Here is a 17,429-nt window from a genome sequence, read left to right as displayed (position 1 = left end):
AGAATAGGATGGAATGCAGGCATGTGGAAGGTCGCCCAGGCAGGTGCAGATCTAAACTGCCGCGGCATACGCAAACAAGGTCATCTCGGAAGGCGGCGGAAGCTGGCTAAAGTTGGGAGAGAGTTTGAGATTGTGAAACTCCACATCGGGTAACTGCGACGATAGAACTTCAAGGCTCGCACATCGAGGACTTTGTGCGTGGGGCAAGGTTCCGGCCTTTGCCCAGGGTATCGCAACAAGCTACGATGCATGAATAAGAAGGCGATGTCCGGAGAGCTCTTCTTGGGCACAACTCATCAGGCAGCGTACGGCGGGGTGGAGAAGGAGGGCGGTGACATTGCGGCTGTCAATGACAAGTGGTCTTGGGCCCCGGGCTTGTGGTTTGCCAGAGTGCGATGATTCATTAAATTGTTGGTCGATGAAATGGCGCGAAGTCCAAGTTGAGTCGGTAGGGGAGCATAGGTAGTTGCAGTTGCGGTCGATGGTGGACACCCCTTCCCCCTCCCCCTCTCCCCTGCCGGATGAAGAACTTAATGTGGGGTTATTTCGAAGACGGAACCCTCCGCACGGCCGGCGCTAAAGGGATGTTCCCCGTAGCGCTCCCTTGCCCTCCATTTCCCCATCTTCCATTCATTCAGCCTTTTCTGCCGGTTCGCCCACGAAGGGAAGCATCAGCCACCACTCGCAGCCTCAGTACGCCTCCCATTGGCGAAAAGCCGTAATGATGGGTCAGGAGTCGGGCGCCCGCTATCACAGGCGGCCTTCCTCCAACTAGTTTCCTCCCCTTCCATGACTGTTTCCTTTGGGCCGCACAAACGGGCCGCTGGTACCCCACCGGGACTACACCATAAAGGGGAATCACAGCCCCCGAGTCGGCCGCCGAACGGGCCGGCCGGTTATGCGGCCGCGTCGCGGATGGCTCCACTTCCAAGATGACTTCAAGAGAATCGGAGCCTCCTCTGAACGTTCACAGCCTTCTACGGGCCGCAGCGTAGGCCGCATCGAAAATGCGGCCTTTTTCGCTATTGTTGCTATGCTTCCTCCGACCGTCATAACCACCTCACAAGGCTTTCTTCTCTCTGTAGATCCAACCTGTTGGCTATACCGCTCGGGGTGCCTTGCTGCTGGGTGCCAAATGACGGTATGAAGAGGCCTCTGGGTCGTTTGCTCGAGAGACTCGAGCTAGTCGCTGCAGTCTTGGCCTCTCAGCCTCGATGGACATCATCGACCCAAACTTCCTTTTGACGTTCGCGGTCACCGTCCAATCAAGTTGGCCGGCGTCGGCCGACTCAAACCATTGAATCTTCATCCATCTTCTGCGCCTGATGACTGCAGGGGCCTCGACGGACCAACCGACTGTGTTTGCAAGGCCAGGCTTCAACGGTTTTTTGGGGCTGACAACCAGGGCAAAGGGGGCTGTCCCGGGTCATTGGCAAGAGACCCTGCGCGTGTGATGAAAGGGTCATTCATAGTATCGTCATGAGTACTCTCGATATGGCTGCGAGCGCCGAGCCATCGCCAGGGTTAGCGGCCATCGCGCCTGTGTGGCCTGTTCTCGGGGCTCGGCAACCTCTGGAGAGGATACGGGCGTGACGCACGTTGCCCATGGTATCATTCGTCTCTGTGCGAGGTTGCCTGTTGTTGGAGCAAGTGGCTGATTATCATATGACAGACTTCCGACATTGGCTGTCGACGTCTTGGGTGTTTTCGAGAAATGGATCGAGGCTATGCCCTAGTTACTCTCCTTTGCACAACCAGGGAGGGTGACTTCACTTCTCACATAAGATGGCCCTTGCGGAATCAGTTCTCAACAAATATCCTGGTAAAACGCATGCTGGTTCTCTGGTTCGAGCAGCATATATACATGATTGGCATACTAGGTTAGGCAGCAGCTGGTGCCGTTTTCTCAGACGTCTCTGCCTTGTCTCGTCTGAAGAGCAGACCCACACAGGATTGGCAGGACCAGGAAAACGCCAAAGATACCGGGAAATACCTACTACTGCATTCAATGGAATGAGGATAGACCCGAAAGAGAATGCCGTAGAAGTGTGTAGCGCCGTGGCCGCCTCCGCCTTTCCATAGGCCACATATCGGTGTTTGCAAAGTAACATCTGTCATCGCCCTTCCACTATCCGCCTAGGACATACAACCATCCTAATTGATAAACTCGGAGTCTCGTCTGGTCTCTCGGAAAATTTAACAACAAAACGATCGCTCATTGAAACCGTAGCTGCTACGATTATCGAAGAGTATGTCTTTTATGTAGACAAAAGCTTGCAATTCGGAACCCCAGTATTGCAGGATAGTATCAGTTGAACAAAGCTGATATGGCGGAGGTTTACCTCACGAAAAATTTACAAAACACTTGATTTATAAATTCATGATATTACGTCGAAGAATACGAGCTATGCTCTGCTCTATATGTAGGCACAACAGCTCCGTGTGCCTGATTATGACTGCACCAAGCTTTTCTCTCCCCCACTTCATACCTACGTAACAAACGCTTTCCTACCTAGGGTATCAATCGCTAATCCTATGTCGCAAACATCCATTCAATCATTCGAGCTGCTCGGGCTCTTGGGCCCGGCCTCGTCGTCGACATGACCCCTACCCTCGCTGTTTGCGATGGCACTCTGCAACGCGCTTGTCAAGTCGACGTGGAACAGCGGCCTGTTGAGACCGTGAACAACGACTCCCCTCCGTTTCCAACCGGCATCCTTCCGGGAGCTCAAGGAGGCGGGGTCGATCTGATCGTATGCGCTGCTGTCCTTGCCCACTTCTTCGTCCACGGCTCTTGATGACTTGCCGTGGGACGATATTTGCTTCTCGTTGGCCTCCTTCTCCGCCGCAGCGGCGGCAGAGTCCGAGCCACCAATCTCAGCGACGCTGAAGATGGACTTCCACTGGTGCTGTAGACCGTCGCTCCGGTCAACGGGGTAGCCAAAACCAGCGGCGACAAGCGCTCTCTTGGTCCATCTGTTGTTTATGCAGGCAATGTGCCAGTTCACCTTGTCCGGGGCGGCATAGCGATCGAGCTGGTTACGGACATCAATGAGCTGCTGAATCGAAGTCAAGTCAACGTTATTGACGGAGCTGAAGTCGAGGATGACCGCCTTGAGCGTTGGCCTGTTCTCCTCCTCGTGCATCTGAGCCTGCGCCTTCTTTGCCTTGCGCGATGGGCCGGGATCGTTCCAAGGACGGTCACCAAGGCGCCCGTAAGCTTCCATGTTCGTTCGGCGAGTCCGTGCAAAAATATAATCAGTAAGGTATTCAAGGGAATAGCTGGCATTGGGGTAGTTGAAGCCCTCGGAAAAGCGGTAGATGAAGATGCCGGGGTAAGGACTGTCGAGCGTGACTTCGGGGTTGGATCCGTCGCCATGATCAATGGGTAAGAAAACGTTGCGCGCTGCGTTATCGCTAGTGCTGAAGGTTCCGTACTCGCCGATGACTTGCCTGTGGTCCTCGCCGATGACATGGTCGCCTACAACGGAGTGGATTTTGACCTTGCCAAGGAAGCGTCCCTGACCTCTCAATATACGCCATAAAAGCAGCACAGCGGAGATGCAGACGGTAGTATAGATGCCATTCTCGATGGACGAAAAGACTGTGACGAAGACACCGATGAAGAAAATGACGACTTCGAGAGGAGACACGCGCCAAAACTGGTAGACGGTGTTGGGCGGCGTGATCAAGTCTCCGACGGCGTGAATGATGACTGCAGCGAGGGAAGCGCTAGGAATGTAAAAGAACACTGCTGTCAAGGCGTAAATGGCGAGTAGGACAACGAGACCGGTGATGACACCGGCGAAAGGAGTCCTGACGCCGGCTTTGGACTTGATGGCTGTACGGCTGAAGGAGCCCGTGGATGGATAGCCGCCAAGGAAGGGAGCGATGACATTCGTGACGCCGATAGCAACGAACTCCTGGGAAGGGTTGATGGTGTAGTTGTTAACACGACCGAAGGACTTTGAGATGGCAACATGCTCGATAACCAAGACGATGACACTGGCTGGCAAGAAGGGGAGGAAAGCACTAATAAGGTCGGTGTCGATCTTTGGAGTACCAACATTCTGGAAACCTGGGTGACTAGTTAGTCAGGGATTCCATAAGCTTAGTTAGTTTCCGAAACTTACCTCTAGGAACACTTCCCAAGATCTTGAACAGAGGGTGTGACCGCCTGTTCATGTTGACCAACCAGCTGATCATGGTGTAGAGGAGGATGACGAAGACCGTTCGCAGAGTCGAAAGGAAGAAGAAGAGCTTCGACTTCTGGGGGTGTCGCTTCGCGAGCGTCGTGAAGATAGATCGAAGAAGGTAAAGCATCGCAAGGGCGGTAAGGCCCATAGCGGCATCCATCTTCGTCTTGGGAAGGTTCTTGAGAGTGTTGATGAGGACAAGATAGGTGGCATCTCGAGTATTGACGCCCTTGATACCCATCAATGTGGCTAATTGGCCGACGGCAATGCTAATGGCGGAACCGGTCATAAAAGCCGACAATGAGGTCAAGGAAATCAAGTTGACAATCCAGCCCATGCGGACCAGACCGATGAAGAGGATGATGGCGCCAGCGATGATAGCCAAAGCCGATGCAATCTGGTGACCTTCATACTGTGGGAAGTCTTGTTGTACATCTAAAATCAAGTTACCCACGACAGTTGACATGACGGCCACAGGCTGCATGGTGTTAGCAAAACGTACGACTCTTGTTTTCTTGAGACATTGAACGTACGCCGATGGTGATATCCTTAGACGTAGCAAAGAACCAGTAGATAATGACACCCATGAAAGACGAGTAGAGACCGAACTGAGGGTCAAGCTTTGCGAGCAAAGCATAAGCCATACCTTGCGGCACGACTACAGCGCCAACGGTGACACCGGCAACCAGATCGCCAAGGAACCATTGCATGTTGTAGTGCCCAATCCAGTTAAGGAAGGGGAATAAAGAGCGGAGGTAGTCGAGGGCTTGCTGTCCGTCGGGCAAGAGTTCGAGAAACCATTCAGCAGTTGTAGGCTCCTCCTCAACGAACGTGTCAGACGACTGGACCGAAAAGACGGATTCGCCGCGGAGTATCTCCTCATTCTGGGGCTTCTCGAGCTTGATGCCCAAGACCTTGGCCAGGCCATGGCCAATCTTGGTGCTCGTGCTCGGCATTGTGATTGAATCGGTTGAAGAGCGTTTGGGGGGAAAACAGCAACAATAAAACCCCCAGGATGTTTTTTTCTTTTTCGTCGAGCACGCAGTTACAATCGCAAGCCGTGATCGGAAGCTGGGTGTTCCTTGGGCGAAGGCGTTCAAGGAGTATATAGGAGTCGCCGGGCTAATTACCCTGCCACAGAGCTGGGTCCGCACGAGTCACCGTGGGATTAGGTGCTCGCCGGTGGGCTATTAGAATGAGATCCGGGGGTGGCAATATGCAAAAGCTGATGTCGCAAGGGGTAACTAGATCGGTTCCGGTCTACGAACCTCGACAGGGTAAGCGATTTAAGGCAGGAGGTGAGAAGTTGACACTGCCAAAAAGAAAAGAAAAAAGTCCTTGCGAGATCGCGCAATCGAGCGAAAGGACACTAGTTGATCCAAGGCCAACAGGGTGACGAGCTCACCGGGATTATGGGGTCCGGGTTGTTGCCAGCGAGGTGGGTGAGTTGTGCGGCTGATACAAAAGCTCTTCAAGACTTTGGAAGCTCTTCTAAGCTCTTAAAGACAAGCTGCGAGAGGCTGGCAGACGAGCTTTTAATGACTACAGAGACTTCTGTGGTGGAGTGCCAAGAGAGGCCCTTTGGCACTCCCGCTGGACAAGACGATGGATCTCGTGGGCCAAGAGATGTGGCTCCAGATGACGGCGGCAGCCAAGAAATGAGCCTTGCAGAAGAGCCTAGGAGAGAACGAAGGCGACGAGGAGAAAATACTGACAGGGTGTGGCTCAATCCATTAAAAAACAGACTTCTAGGAGCCGATAGCGCGGGTTTAATAGGCGACAATGCTGGTGTCAGTCAAGAGATCTTTGTCGGTGGTGGTATCCGCACTCCTCCCGCAATATCTGTAGTGTACACACATAGAAACCGGGGCGATGTCGCCATCGAGTCTTTGCCTTTCAAAGCTTAGTGGGGTCGGTCGATGGGGGCCAGGGATTGATTGCTGCGAGCCCGATTATCTTATACCCACAGGAGGGAGGGACCTGCGGGAATGGCTTTCGGACGGGATGACCGCAAACTTCTCAATACATAGTAAGTGCCACGGGCGAAGCATACCGCGTGGGGGAACGGACCATGTGAGCTGCGGCCTCACAGAGGTAGTTGCGTGACCCCCTTTCGTTCTCGTCCTGCGATTGACTCAACTCGCAATTACTATGCTATGTAGACGACGGAGTAGAGAAAGGAGAAAACTCGGGTTTCGCCTGGCGCAGAACCTGCAAACTGGATAATGCCAATACCTTCAGGTCGTCAGTCATGGTGATGGAGTAAGAAATGCCTTGTTGCCAGTCATGATATTATGGAGATGCTGAAAAACCAGAACTCGGGAAGCTGATGGTCAGACGAGGTACGCATACCACTGCGTAATAATAGTTAGTAGGTTTGTACAATACTGTACGGCTGTTCCAAGTTGTGCAACACGGAGTTCCACCGCGGAGGACCGAGTCTCCAAAGAACTGCCGCTTTGAGCCCAGCACCTACTAGTCTGACCAGTAAGATTCAGCTTCGGCAACCTGGCGATGGTGCAATAGCACCCTGGTTTGAGGTGATGAGAAACAGTGTAGTGGGGCGAGAGGGTGCGGAGATGCTCTGCCTGATTGGACCCTTCTTGGAGTGGCTGCTGATTTGGCCAAGTGTGGTGCAAAGCTTTGCCAACATGATTTCCGGACCAGGTTGCCCCTTGATCCTCCAACAGCAGATTTGTACTGTAGATGGGCAAACTCCGCGGGGGCGCAGTGTTGCAGCCTGTGATGGCCATTGGGCAAGCAAACCAGATTGGCTGTATCCGTACACTATTCCAGTTAAAAACATACGCGGTTGCTAACGGGATCCGTTGAGCGGGTGCGGTTACGGGTCGTCCAACGTCATACCTACTGCGTACCTGTACGAAACCCCGCCTACCTACCTAGGTGGGTAGGCTCAGCTTTCAGCTTACGTAGTAGGCGTCCAACACCCAGATACACTGTGGCACCCGTGACGACAAAGTTGCGACATGCGCTGACATAATATTTCCCCTCGTTGCATGGAGTTTCAGTCCCGATGCGGAATATCTGTGGTCCGGAGTATGGAACGTGCAATCTTATCGGGTTTGTGTGGCTTGCATCTTGGCTTGTGGCTAAAAGCTTTGTCCAAAACGAACTATGGCGCAGCAAGTGAATTCGCATCCAGGCATGAACGGATTGCCCACCTCCATCCATATTCGCCGAACAACCGATTTGTTAATAATCCCTATGGATTGCGTATTTTTCGTCATTGGCACCTCCTAACAAAGTATTGGTACTCCGTAGTATTATCGGTTATTATAGTCTTGATTAATCCGGGCTTAATACTTGCCGCCAAGAACAAGGTGTTGCTTGGAATCCTGTTCGTTCAGCCTTTAGCCAGCAAGACTTGGGCTCTCACACCTTAGACTTGAAGAACGCCGAATGAATGAGTGGCCATTAAAGCTGACAAACGAGTGTATTGGCCCAGTCGGCGGTGGAAGTGCACCGAATGGCCAAGAGGACAAACGCTGGAACGCGAAAAAACACGGCGGTTGGCAGTCGCGAGTGCTCCCCGGGCAACAGGTACGCCTTAGTCAGAAAGCAACACCAAGCCGCCAACACCTGCAATGCTTGCCATCGACACCACCAAGACCGGAATCACCAACCTCCTCTTCCCCCGCCCTGGGCCAAAAATAGTAGCCCACGAGGTGTTTGACACCTCGCTACGCCTACAGTCGGCCCCTTTTTCTTCTTCCCCTTTCTCTCTCTCTCTCTCTCGTTCTGGTCGTCTTTCGACCCCTTGCCTTGCCCTGCCGTTGTTGTTTTTATTTTCGTATAATCGATTGTAATCCTCCACAGACCCAACGTGAACGTAGCCGTCGACCTCCCCCTTCTCACTCGCCAAGATGTCGTCGAGCCCAACAATAGACCCATTCGACGCTCCGGCGCGCGCTTTTGGGCAATCTCAAGCCATGACGACCGAATTGCTCCCGCCGCCCTCCCCGCGAACGCATCGTCTCCGTAAACTGCAGTCGGCGCACAACCTGGGTTCCAAGGCCGCCCTCCAGCTGCAGCCCCAGCATCAGCCCTCATTGATTACGCAACAGCGCTTGACGCAGCGGAATATTTCTCCGACGCGCCGAGATCCGAGTGCCTCTTCCACAATGGTTCGACACACTCGAGGACGATCCAACAGCGATGCGCCGGCTCCGGTGGCCCATCACATGACTGCCATGGCCTCCAGCAAGCGTAGCATGATGGGTATTAATCCCAAGTATGCCACCATGTCCCTTCAGCAACTCATAAAAGAAGGGCCGCCCAACGGAGATACTGTCGAAGCCCTGGGTATGGCTCGCCGCAAGGTTCTGAGCGAGGGCATCAAAAGCGATAGCGACGGCATGGTAGAGCACCCCTCCACTCCTTGCCCCCCCTTTTGCACCTTTTCGTGTACTAAACTAACGCGGGCTCGCGCAGTCAACTTTGCGCATTTATGTCTGGCTGATCCTGCTGGACACTCCCATCCTTCCAACTGACGACTACCTTGGTCTCATCCACCGCGGTGCCTCTCCGGCCTATTCCAAGATTCGTAACGACACATTTCGCACCCTCACGACCGATCCTCTCTTCAGACGACGTGTCAGCGAAGCCAGTTTGATCCGCCTTCTCAATGCTGTGGCATGGCGTCTACATGATTCGCGCGAGGAGCAGCGGAGAGAACGGCCGAGCACCGGCAGGAGTTCTATATCGCAGGACAGCTCGACATCGACAGCAACCGCCCACTCGCAGAACCCGACCTCGTCGCCGAGCGCCAGGAACCGAGCAAGAGCTCTGACATTGACAACGGAAGGCTCCGAAACCAGCCATGCAGGGGAGCCGGGGACATACGTTCAAGGGATGAACGTCCTCGCCGCGCCTTTCCTATACGCGGCAAGGAGCGAGTCTGAGGCCTTCATCGCCTTCTATACCCTGCTCACACGCGAGTGTCCCGGCTACATACGCGGCGCTATGGACGGTGTGCATAAGGGTCTGGCTTTGGTCGACAAGGTTCTCGCAACCGTCGACTCAAAGCTTAGCGGCTATCTCCACTCCAAGGGCTTAACGGCTGAGATCTACGCCTTCCCCTCGGTCCTGACCTTGTGCGCTTGCACCCCGCCATTGCCCGAAGTGCTTCGCTTGTGGGACTTTCTCTTCGCCTACGGGCCACACCTAAACATTCTTTGTATTGTGGCCCAGCTGATGGGCATGCGGGATCAGTTGATGAGCTCCCCAAGGCAAGGATGCCCATCAAATTTTTGTCGTCGTCGTGCTATACTGACCATGTAATAGCCCCAACAAGCTGCTCCGCTCATTCCCTTCACTGCAGGCCGATAAGGTCATTGAGCGCACTCTCTGGATTGTAGAGAGAATACCGGATGACACTTATGCGGCCATTGTTGCCCATGCCCACTGATCAAACGCGGCGCGAGGTGGCGCAAGGCTAGGGGATCCACCGATAGCCAGTAGTTGATACTATCTGCCACAGACAGCTAGATCTATTTTACGAGACCGCGATGATTGCCTCGGACGACTACATCTCCGGGCTCGTGGTTTAAACCTACCGACACGAAAGCACGAATTATGCAAGACGCAAATAAGCCGGTACCACTCCAAATAAGGAGGTGGATCTTTCATGAGAAGAGGGAGCTTGACGAATATGGAATGCATTGTACTTGTACGATATTGGGATTTATGACTTGATGATTGACAGCGCACAAAACCAGGAAACGAAACGAAAGCGTGGCATCGCGAGCACCAAACATGAGGTAGACGAAAAATACACGATGGCATGATCTGGAGAACCCTAATAAGAAGATACAGCAGCATGCGCTCGCCGCCTTGTACTGAGCGGCCGACCTAGAATAATGCAAACTTGTGATATTTGGACCACAAGGAGGACTTACCATTGAATGTGTTATCTCTACTGCCGTGGATGCGGAATGCTAGCGTGAACGAGATACACCTATATTCTTGATGATGCGCGTGAAGTGTTCGCAGATGCGGTTCCAAGTGATTTTCGAACGGGCACACTACTTCATGTTCCATATCATCAATCGTCAAATTCCCTGATCTTTTGGCCTTCGTTGGCAGTCTTTGCTGCTAGCTACTCAATCACCCGGGGGTACCACAGCGAGAGCTATGCTGACCCCCTTCGCGGTCAACGGCTTGACGCGGCGGTAATCAGATTAAGCATCTTCTGCGCTTTCGATATCTCGGGCCTCGAGGCGAGGAGCTCCGCATAGACGTTGTAGATATCGCGGGTTCTGAGGATATCGTCGACCTCGCGGCGCGACGCCCCGCCCTCGATCTTCTCCTCCAGCAAGCCGATGACGAGCCATACCCAAAGGAACGCCCGGTCGACGCATATCGTCTTCTCGAGATGAGTGTTCTCCAGGGGAGCGACAAGAAAGCCCCGGCTCTATGGTCCTCGCTTTGGTAACCTTGGACACGCCTTGAAACTGAGAATGTTCAACTAGCCAAACGGCGGCGGTCGGTAGGAGAAGTAGGTGCTTCTGTATTCTGTTTGGAAAAAATAGAGTCTGGGTCCTGGTGAAGGGTGCCCACAGAGCAATTTGCCCTTTCCGACCATCTGGCTCCTGGCCTAGGTGTCTCCGTCATTCCTACGGGAAGGTACAAGGATTGATCCAAGTCTGCTCTTGTCAGATATAGATATATAAGCGCCCGTATCCCAGCTTATGAGACGTGATATATTTCGGGCGCATGACTGGCCGATGATGGATATATCATATCAACTCCTGTCCATCAAGAAGAAAATTATTGTGCACTACCATGTCGTCACTTCAGGGAAAATCTCCGGCTTGCACTTGACAGGCGCAGAAACAAGACTAATCTAGTCTGGTAGGGCTCGATAAGGCTTGGTCAGCAGACTATTCGCTTGCCATCATTGGATAGGTGTATCGAAGGGTGCATGCTCTTCGCTCTCATTGTTCGCCGCTACGAGGTCTGCCCGCCACCGAGCCAGACTGGCTAATAACGATGAGCGGAAGAGGGTACGAGTTTGGAAAGTTCAGGTGAGCACAGAAACATGTAGACCTGCGTGAAGTAAAGAAGGATCGGCGGCAAGTGGCAGTGGCCAATGAATGTTGACAGGCTGGAGAAAGGAATGAGATGTGGCTACCTAGGCCGTGGATCAGCTGACGCACCGACCTGGGGGCCGCCGTCCTGTCAGTTGTTGCTATATCTTTCCCGTTTCTAGCCAGGCTGAGGAGGGAAGAGCGACAGCGGAAAGCCGCGAATCAGGCCCGAGGTGCCCCAACACCGAATGACACTAATCGGCGCCGCGTCAGCATTAGTCGGTGTCTTTTATAAAATTGCGGCCAGGTTCTTCACCACGGTAATCGAGATGGATAAAGAACGACACGAAAATGACCTTACACGTCGAGGTAGGTCATTTTGCGCCTAGGTGTGAGTGACGGAAGGGAGAAGCAGCATGATCTCATGGGCCGGGAATGATCGTAGGATCGGTCTGCGGGACTCTACTCCGCACAAGCCGTAGGAAAGACTCCGCGCACCCCAGTCATTGTGTTCGTCGTTCCTGTGCCTGTTTGGGTGGTTCAGCCACATTTGGGTAGCATCGTCAGCGTCTGCCAGTGAACGAATGGAGTGTCGCACGAAGTATTCCAGTTCAGGCGACTCGCCATCCCAGGGGCTACAAAATGGGCACTAGCCGAGGAGGCTAGAGAATGGATGGCCGAATGGGGACGGACCTGGTTCCGTAGCGATTCGTTGCTGGGTTAGAGCTGAATAAAAAGGCTGAAATATGAGGCACCCACCACCCAAGACGGCACCAGTATGTTACGGGACGGAGGCCATCCCAGTCTTCCATTGGCTCAAGCAGCCACCCCCCGGCAAGTCCGTTTGTCCATTCCCCCAGGCCGTGGCGAGTGAATGGCTGTTCGCGTGGGGAGAAAGCCCACAACGTGCAAGGGGATGACGGTAGTGTATTGTAGGGGCAGCAGCCGCGAGAATCTTGGAGTCCGGCATGGATCGACAGGCCCAAGAATCTGTGTATGTTGAGACGTCATTGAAGACCGAAAGACGAAAAACCACTGCTCGCTTCACCCTTGATAATGAAAGTGCGGTTGTCGTAGGACGGATGCTAAAGATTGCGGGTCGAATTGGCAGAGTGACATTGCTCCTTGCATGAACGCGCACTTGCCTGATGAAGCTCGGAAACGCGGACTCGGAAGAATGATGAAGACTGCCCTGCGTATAAACGGTCCACTAACAATATTGGTCAAGTCATCCGTAGGCTGGGAGTGTGACGGCTCACGTTATTGAAAGAAGTCCAAGATCCGGCAATCCAGGATGCCACGGGCATACAAAGACGGGCCGATCTATCCGTTCCTCATAAGGCCCTTCGCTTGTTACCTGCCTGCCTATATTCTCGTGCCTCACTTGCTCATAAGATAGATTAGTCGGAACCACTGCCGAGGCAATTATTCGTTCTCACCACCTGCTAGTTGGCGTGCTTCGATGCAGAGAGGGGAGATGTGACGAAGTGAGATTCAACAGCGATTTAGGTAATGAATGGTTCGACTGGAAAAATGAATCAGCCTCGAGTGGTATCGTTCCAATTAGCGTCATGCCCGGACGAACCGACGTGGAAGCCAGCCGGGTTTATCTGATGCAAGTAACCACGGGGGGGCGGCAGGAAGACCAACAAGCAAGTCTACTACAGTGTGCAAACCAAGGAGGTCGTCTCCTGCTTCCCGAATCATAATTAAAAAACGGCGCGAAAGCAAGCGCATCAACGAGCGAGCTCCTGATAAGGTTCATAGAAGAGCATTTAACTTCCTCGGCTGGTCCTCAGCGACGGACGGTACTCCGTCCCGCCGACGTGCGTTGCTGGGCTGCCGCGGAAGGGGGGGGGGGGGGGGGGGGGGGGGTGAGGGGAAGCGATACATTCCATCGCATAGGTACTACCTAATCCGTAACTAACTCCGTACACAGTACCTACTTATCTAAGTACACCCAGGTACCAAAGAAACCGGCCATTGGAGGACGAAGCAAGTACTGTGTACTTTGCATGACAGTAGCGGGATGCAAAGCCACGTCGGGTTACGAGGTGCAAATAGAATTCTAAAGGATGTGCGATGCTTGGGACTGGCCCTGGTAGGTTCTAGCGGAGACGTGAATCGGGAATCCTACCACTCATCACTCATGTGCGTCAGCGAGAAGAACTCGAGGAGGAGGGAGACAGAGAGAGAGAGAGAGATGGGAGAGGCTGGGGGATGCTCTTGCTCACAGTGTTCTCAGCACAGCCACCGCGGGGGCTGAAAGGGCGTGGGTCCCTGCTTTCTTCGGAAAACCAGGCTCCATTCCCTCAGGTCTCCTCCCTTCCATTTCCATCAACCCCTCGACCCTCGTCCGGGTCCTAGGGCGTCGTCGTATTCCACCATTGTCAGCCATTGGCTCTTCCATCTCGTCCTCGGTAGCCTTGGTTGACATCATGAGCCACACGAAAAGGCACATCTGCCCTCAACTGTGGCGGCCTTGCGCTCCTTCTGCTTCAGCTTCCGCGTCTGATTGCTCGGCTCTCAAGACCAATGTCGCTGTCGCTATCGCTGTGGAGTCGAAGGCGCTGGAAGTGTCGGGGTAACTCAACTAATCCTAGCTACTTTGGAGAGCGTGGCCTGACCCGAATGCCGGAGCAGCCAAGAGTAGGTGCGGCGAGTATGAGTTGAGTGCGGCGGCGACCGTGCCTGTGCCTGTGCCTGTGCCGTGCCCTTGCTTGTGGTGGGCGTGCGGCTCTAGGTACCTGTTGCTCGGCTGCCTGCCCGTTGTTTATTGAGCAGGGTGGCTCCCTCCGCTTCCTTTGGGGCTGATGAGAAGCCACTGCTGGGGGGTCAGGTAAGAGTCGTAATGGGTGGGCGATGTATCGCGTGCGTACAGCCACTCACACACGGCCACAAGTACCAATCCTCGAACCCCAGTAGGTAGGCACGTAGGTAGGTGGTCAACTCTGTCAGGTACCTACCCTCCGGTAAGAGCAAGATACTCGTCCTGGCCATCCAGCTTCCAACGGGAATCCCCCCTATGCGCAAGTATCTGTACTGTCTGTATATGTAAAATAGGTAGGTAGGCAGTCGTATCTTGCGTGTTCCAAAGATCCATTGCAGATGCACCAACCAGCAACGCCAACGACAATAGCGGCAATAGGCGAGCATGAGGTTCACGGTTTAGTTCGAGTTCCACTTGTGGGTAGAAGGCGAGGCATGTAACCTTCCCTCCCCAGATTCCCGTCCCTTTCGTCCTATGTCCCGGTGTCTATCCGTCGCAGTTGCAGCGTCTTACCTAAGAAATCCAGATACACTGTAGTGAGGTAGGTAGGTGGGTAGGTAGGTTACCGCGCTAGGTAGATTGGTAGGCGGACAGAGTACGCGGGTACCTCGTGTCTCTCTTAGCGTGCCGCCCGCCCCAGTGTGCGTCCGTACCTCCCCGTCTGCCGCCGCCGCCGTCGCTTGCTGTTGTGGCAGAGACCGCAAGCCCCAACACGCCCTCATTCGCAGACACGCCGTCACACCTCTCACTCACTTTCTGACCATTTTGCCTTGCCTTACTCTTTCTTGCCAGCACCCGCCCTCCACCCTTCCCTTTTCCTTCCAGCCTCTGCCACACTTGGACTTCACTTCTCTTTTCCTCTCTTCCTCGACGTCAACTTTACCAACCAGTTCTAGTCTCACCACGGCTTTTGCGCACCTTTCCAATCCTCCAAAAGGCCCCTTGCGCACTTGCTATTGAACCTGCTTGCGTCGGCCGTATTTTAATTCAACCGTCGTCGCTCCCGCCACATTCCACCGCGACTTGTCCGCTCGTGCCGTCAATTCGGGGTCCTGAGTCCGTCCACCAAAAGAACCGCCACCTGTGGCTGAACGACTCGAAGCTCCTATGAATCGTCCTTGATCATCAACAACGACGCGGTCGCATTGGAGCTTCCATTCCCATAATAACAAGCACAATTATCGCGTTTGATGCTTTCGCCTGCCCATGGCCTCGGATAACGGTCCCATCGCGACCGAAGCCCCTCTTCTGGCAGCGACGACGCCTGTCGCATCAGACGTTTTCGCGCTTGGAGGAGATCCCACTCGCACCAAGTCACTCAAGAGGGCGCGCGAATCCACACCAACATCACCAACGTCCGTCATTGACCCCCCAGTCGACGGCGCTGTCCCAGCCGCTATCTCCTCTGCCGACTATCCCTCTCCCACGAAATCCGCTCGGTTTGCCTTGGCCTCTTCGCGCCGCTCGCCGACGCCCTTGACAGCTGCGGCCGCCCTCGAGCATCTCGAAGAAGAGCGCAAGCGCGAACAGCGCCTGAACCCGCCTGCGTCAAGCGACAACCCCGGCCATTCTGTTCTTTCTGTCCTTGCCGGCAGTGTTGCTGCCATGAGTCGAGCCGACGACGCGCCACAAGCTCCCACGGCTTCCATGGAAGCCTCTACAAAGGCGCCGGAGGCTGTGGCATTGCCACAGCCCAGCAATGCGCCGGCGGAAGCTTCGGAAGCCGGCCCCCAGGGCGTGACGAACTCGGCCAGCATAGCAAGCGCCCTTATGACGACTAGCCCGGGCCCAATGGATGTTGATTCCAAGAGCAACGAGCAAAATCAGCAACAACAGCAGCAGCAGTCACAACAACAGCCCCAGGCCCAGCTCCAGCATCAACCCGAGAACCAAGTTGAGCACCAGCCAGAGCTCCAGCATGACCATCAATCTGAGCATCAGTCGGAGCATCAGCCCCAGCATCAGCCGCCGCACCCGACTCCGGTTCATGACGACAAGAACACGCCCGGATCACTGTCATACCCAGGATCGCTTCAAGCCGCTACTATGATGCCCGCACCCCCAGCACGCGGCATGAGCTTCCCCATGCCGTCCCCAGGGCACGATTCCCCTACACAGTCGGGCAAGAAGCACAAATGCCCGTTCTGCGAGACCGAGTTCACGCGTCATCACAATCTCAAGAGCCATCTGCTCACGCATAGCCAGGAGAAGCCATACATATGCCAAGAGTGCAATATGCGATTCCGGCGCCTTCATGACTTGAAACGCCACAGCAAACTCCACACCGGTGAGAAGCCTCATGTGTGCCCCAAGTGCGATCGTAAATTTGCTAGGGGCGATGCGCTGGCCCGACACAGCAAAGGTGCTGGTGGTTGTGCCGGCCGCCGGTCTAGCATGGGTAGCTTTGCCGAGACGGATGATATGGATGGCACGAGCATGCACGACGGCGATGACTCCATGGCCGGCATAGTTTATGGGAACGAGGAAGATATGACAGAAGAGGAGAGACGTCTGAGCCTGCCGAGCATCAAGGCTCAGCATGTCGCGGGTGGACAAGGCAGCATCGACGGATACAATGCCCATTCCAGGACGTACCCGCCTGCAGGCCCTAGACCTGGAACAGGCGGGCTCTACCCGCCGAACGTGGATCGAGGCGTGGCTAGTTCAAACACGTCTCCGAGCATGCCCAACAGCATTGCTGGAGCTCACACGCCCAACACAAGCGTGTCTTCGGTGCCCGTGAGCGGCGCTTCTGTCTACTCGCAAAGTGGCATGACAGAAAGTCCAAAGCCCCTGAGCCCTGGACACGACACAAACAACATTGCGAGACAGCGCTCGCCAAGCCTCACCCAGCAGTTCCAGCAGCAACACTATGGCCGTAGGCCTTCAGACAGACACACTTCGCCAGGTTGTTATGCCACCTCAGCAGATTGCTTGCTACTGTTTTGTTTGAATCCATGCTAATATCGATTTATAGCTTTTGCTGCTCCTACAACACAAGCTGGTGCAGCCCTGACTGCCGTCGCTCACAACCGTGGCTCAAGCGGAACGCAACCCGTGAGTGGGGCCGAAAACGGTGGCAACATGTTTGCTACTGACCCCGGTGTTTGGGCGTACATCCAGAGCCTCGAGGACAAGGTCAAGCAGCTATCTGACAAGGTCACGGCATTTGAGAAAGCGGAAAGCGCGAAGCAGGCACAAATCGGACTGCTCACCAGTGAAGTCACTGGGTTGAAGAAACAGCTCGAGGCCCGCGACGCCGAAACGACAGAAGTCAAAGCATGAAGCAGTACACGCAGGTACAGATGACGGCACTTCCCAGCCATCTGCGCAACCTATCACCTATGTAACAACGACGAAATGTTTCTGGTGGGGAGCAAGGCGGAAAGAGGAACCTCATGCCGCGGCAGGAGG

General features: G+C 54.4%; 4 protein-coding genes across 4 annotated transcripts; 2 read left to right on the top strand and 2 right to left on the bottom strand.

Moving 5' to 3' along the window:
- Positions 1–2,552: 2,552 nt before the first annotated feature.
- Positions 2,553–5,152, bottom strand: LY79DRAFT_503390 (sulfate permease; the record flags this gene model as incomplete). The annotated part of the gene is made up of 3 exons (XM_060553391.1): positions 2,553–4,078; positions 4,134–4,674; positions 4,730–5,152. 3 exons carry the CDS (start codon positions 5,150–5,152, stop codon positions 2,553–2,555), a joined length of 2,490 nt encoding a protein of 829 aa, XP_060420481.1.
- Positions 5,153–8,080: 2,928 nt separating this feature from the next.
- LY79DRAFT_585646 (TBC domain-containing protein) lies at positions 8,081–9,624 on the top strand (the record flags this gene model as incomplete). The annotated part of the gene is made up of 3 exons (XM_060560521.1): positions 8,081–8,575; positions 8,649–9,445; positions 9,501–9,624. 3 exons carry the CDS (start codon positions 8,081–8,083, stop codon positions 9,622–9,624), a joined length of 1,416 nt encoding a protein of 471 aa, XP_060420480.1.
- A 2,286-nt stretch (positions 9,625–11,910) lies between these two features.
- On the bottom strand, positions 11,911–12,656 carry LY79DRAFT_3018 (uncharacterized protein). The gene is made up of 2 exons (XM_060552285.1): positions 12,505–12,656; positions 11,911–12,455 (listed from the first exon to the last, which is right to left on the bottom strand). Exons 1-2 carry the CDS (start codon positions 12,550–12,552, stop codon positions 12,027–12,029), a joined length of 477 nt encoding a protein of 158 aa, XP_060420479.1. The 5' UTR covers positions 12,553–12,656; the 3' UTR covers positions 11,911–12,026.
- A 2,565-nt stretch (positions 12,657–15,221) lies between these two features.
- Positions 15,222–17,300, top strand: LY79DRAFT_574417 (uncharacterized protein; the record flags this gene model as incomplete). Its single annotated transcript, XM_060559592.1, has 2 exons — positions 15,222–16,893; positions 16,993–17,300. The coding sequence occupies 2 exons, from the start codon at positions 15,222–15,224 to the stop codon at positions 17,298–17,300; spliced, it is 1,980 nt and encodes a 659-aa protein (XP_060420478.1).
- Positions 17,301–17,429: the final 129 nt, after the last annotated feature.

The sequence above is a fragment of the Colletotrichum navitas genome, assembly GCF_030913465.1.
Source record: "Colletotrichum navitas strain CBS 125086 chromosome Unknown LY79scaffold_1, whole genome shotgun sequence".
NCBI classification, from domain to species: Eukaryota; Fungi; Ascomycota; class Sordariomycetes; order Glomerellales; family Glomerellaceae; genus Colletotrichum; species Colletotrichum navitas.
Note: the sequence above shows the minus strand (reverse complement) of the source record. Positions and strands in the feature narration are given on the sequence as shown.

Coding starts and splice junctions, on each gene's coding strand:
- LY79DRAFT_3018 (XM_060552285.1), bottom strand. CDS start 12,552: ATGCCCGTGGCATCCTGGATTGCCGGATCTTGGACTTCTTTCAATAAC. Junction 12,456..12,504: donor CTTGGACTTCTTTCAATAAC/GTGAGCCGTCAC, acceptor CAATATTGTTAG/TGGACCGTTTATACGCAGGG.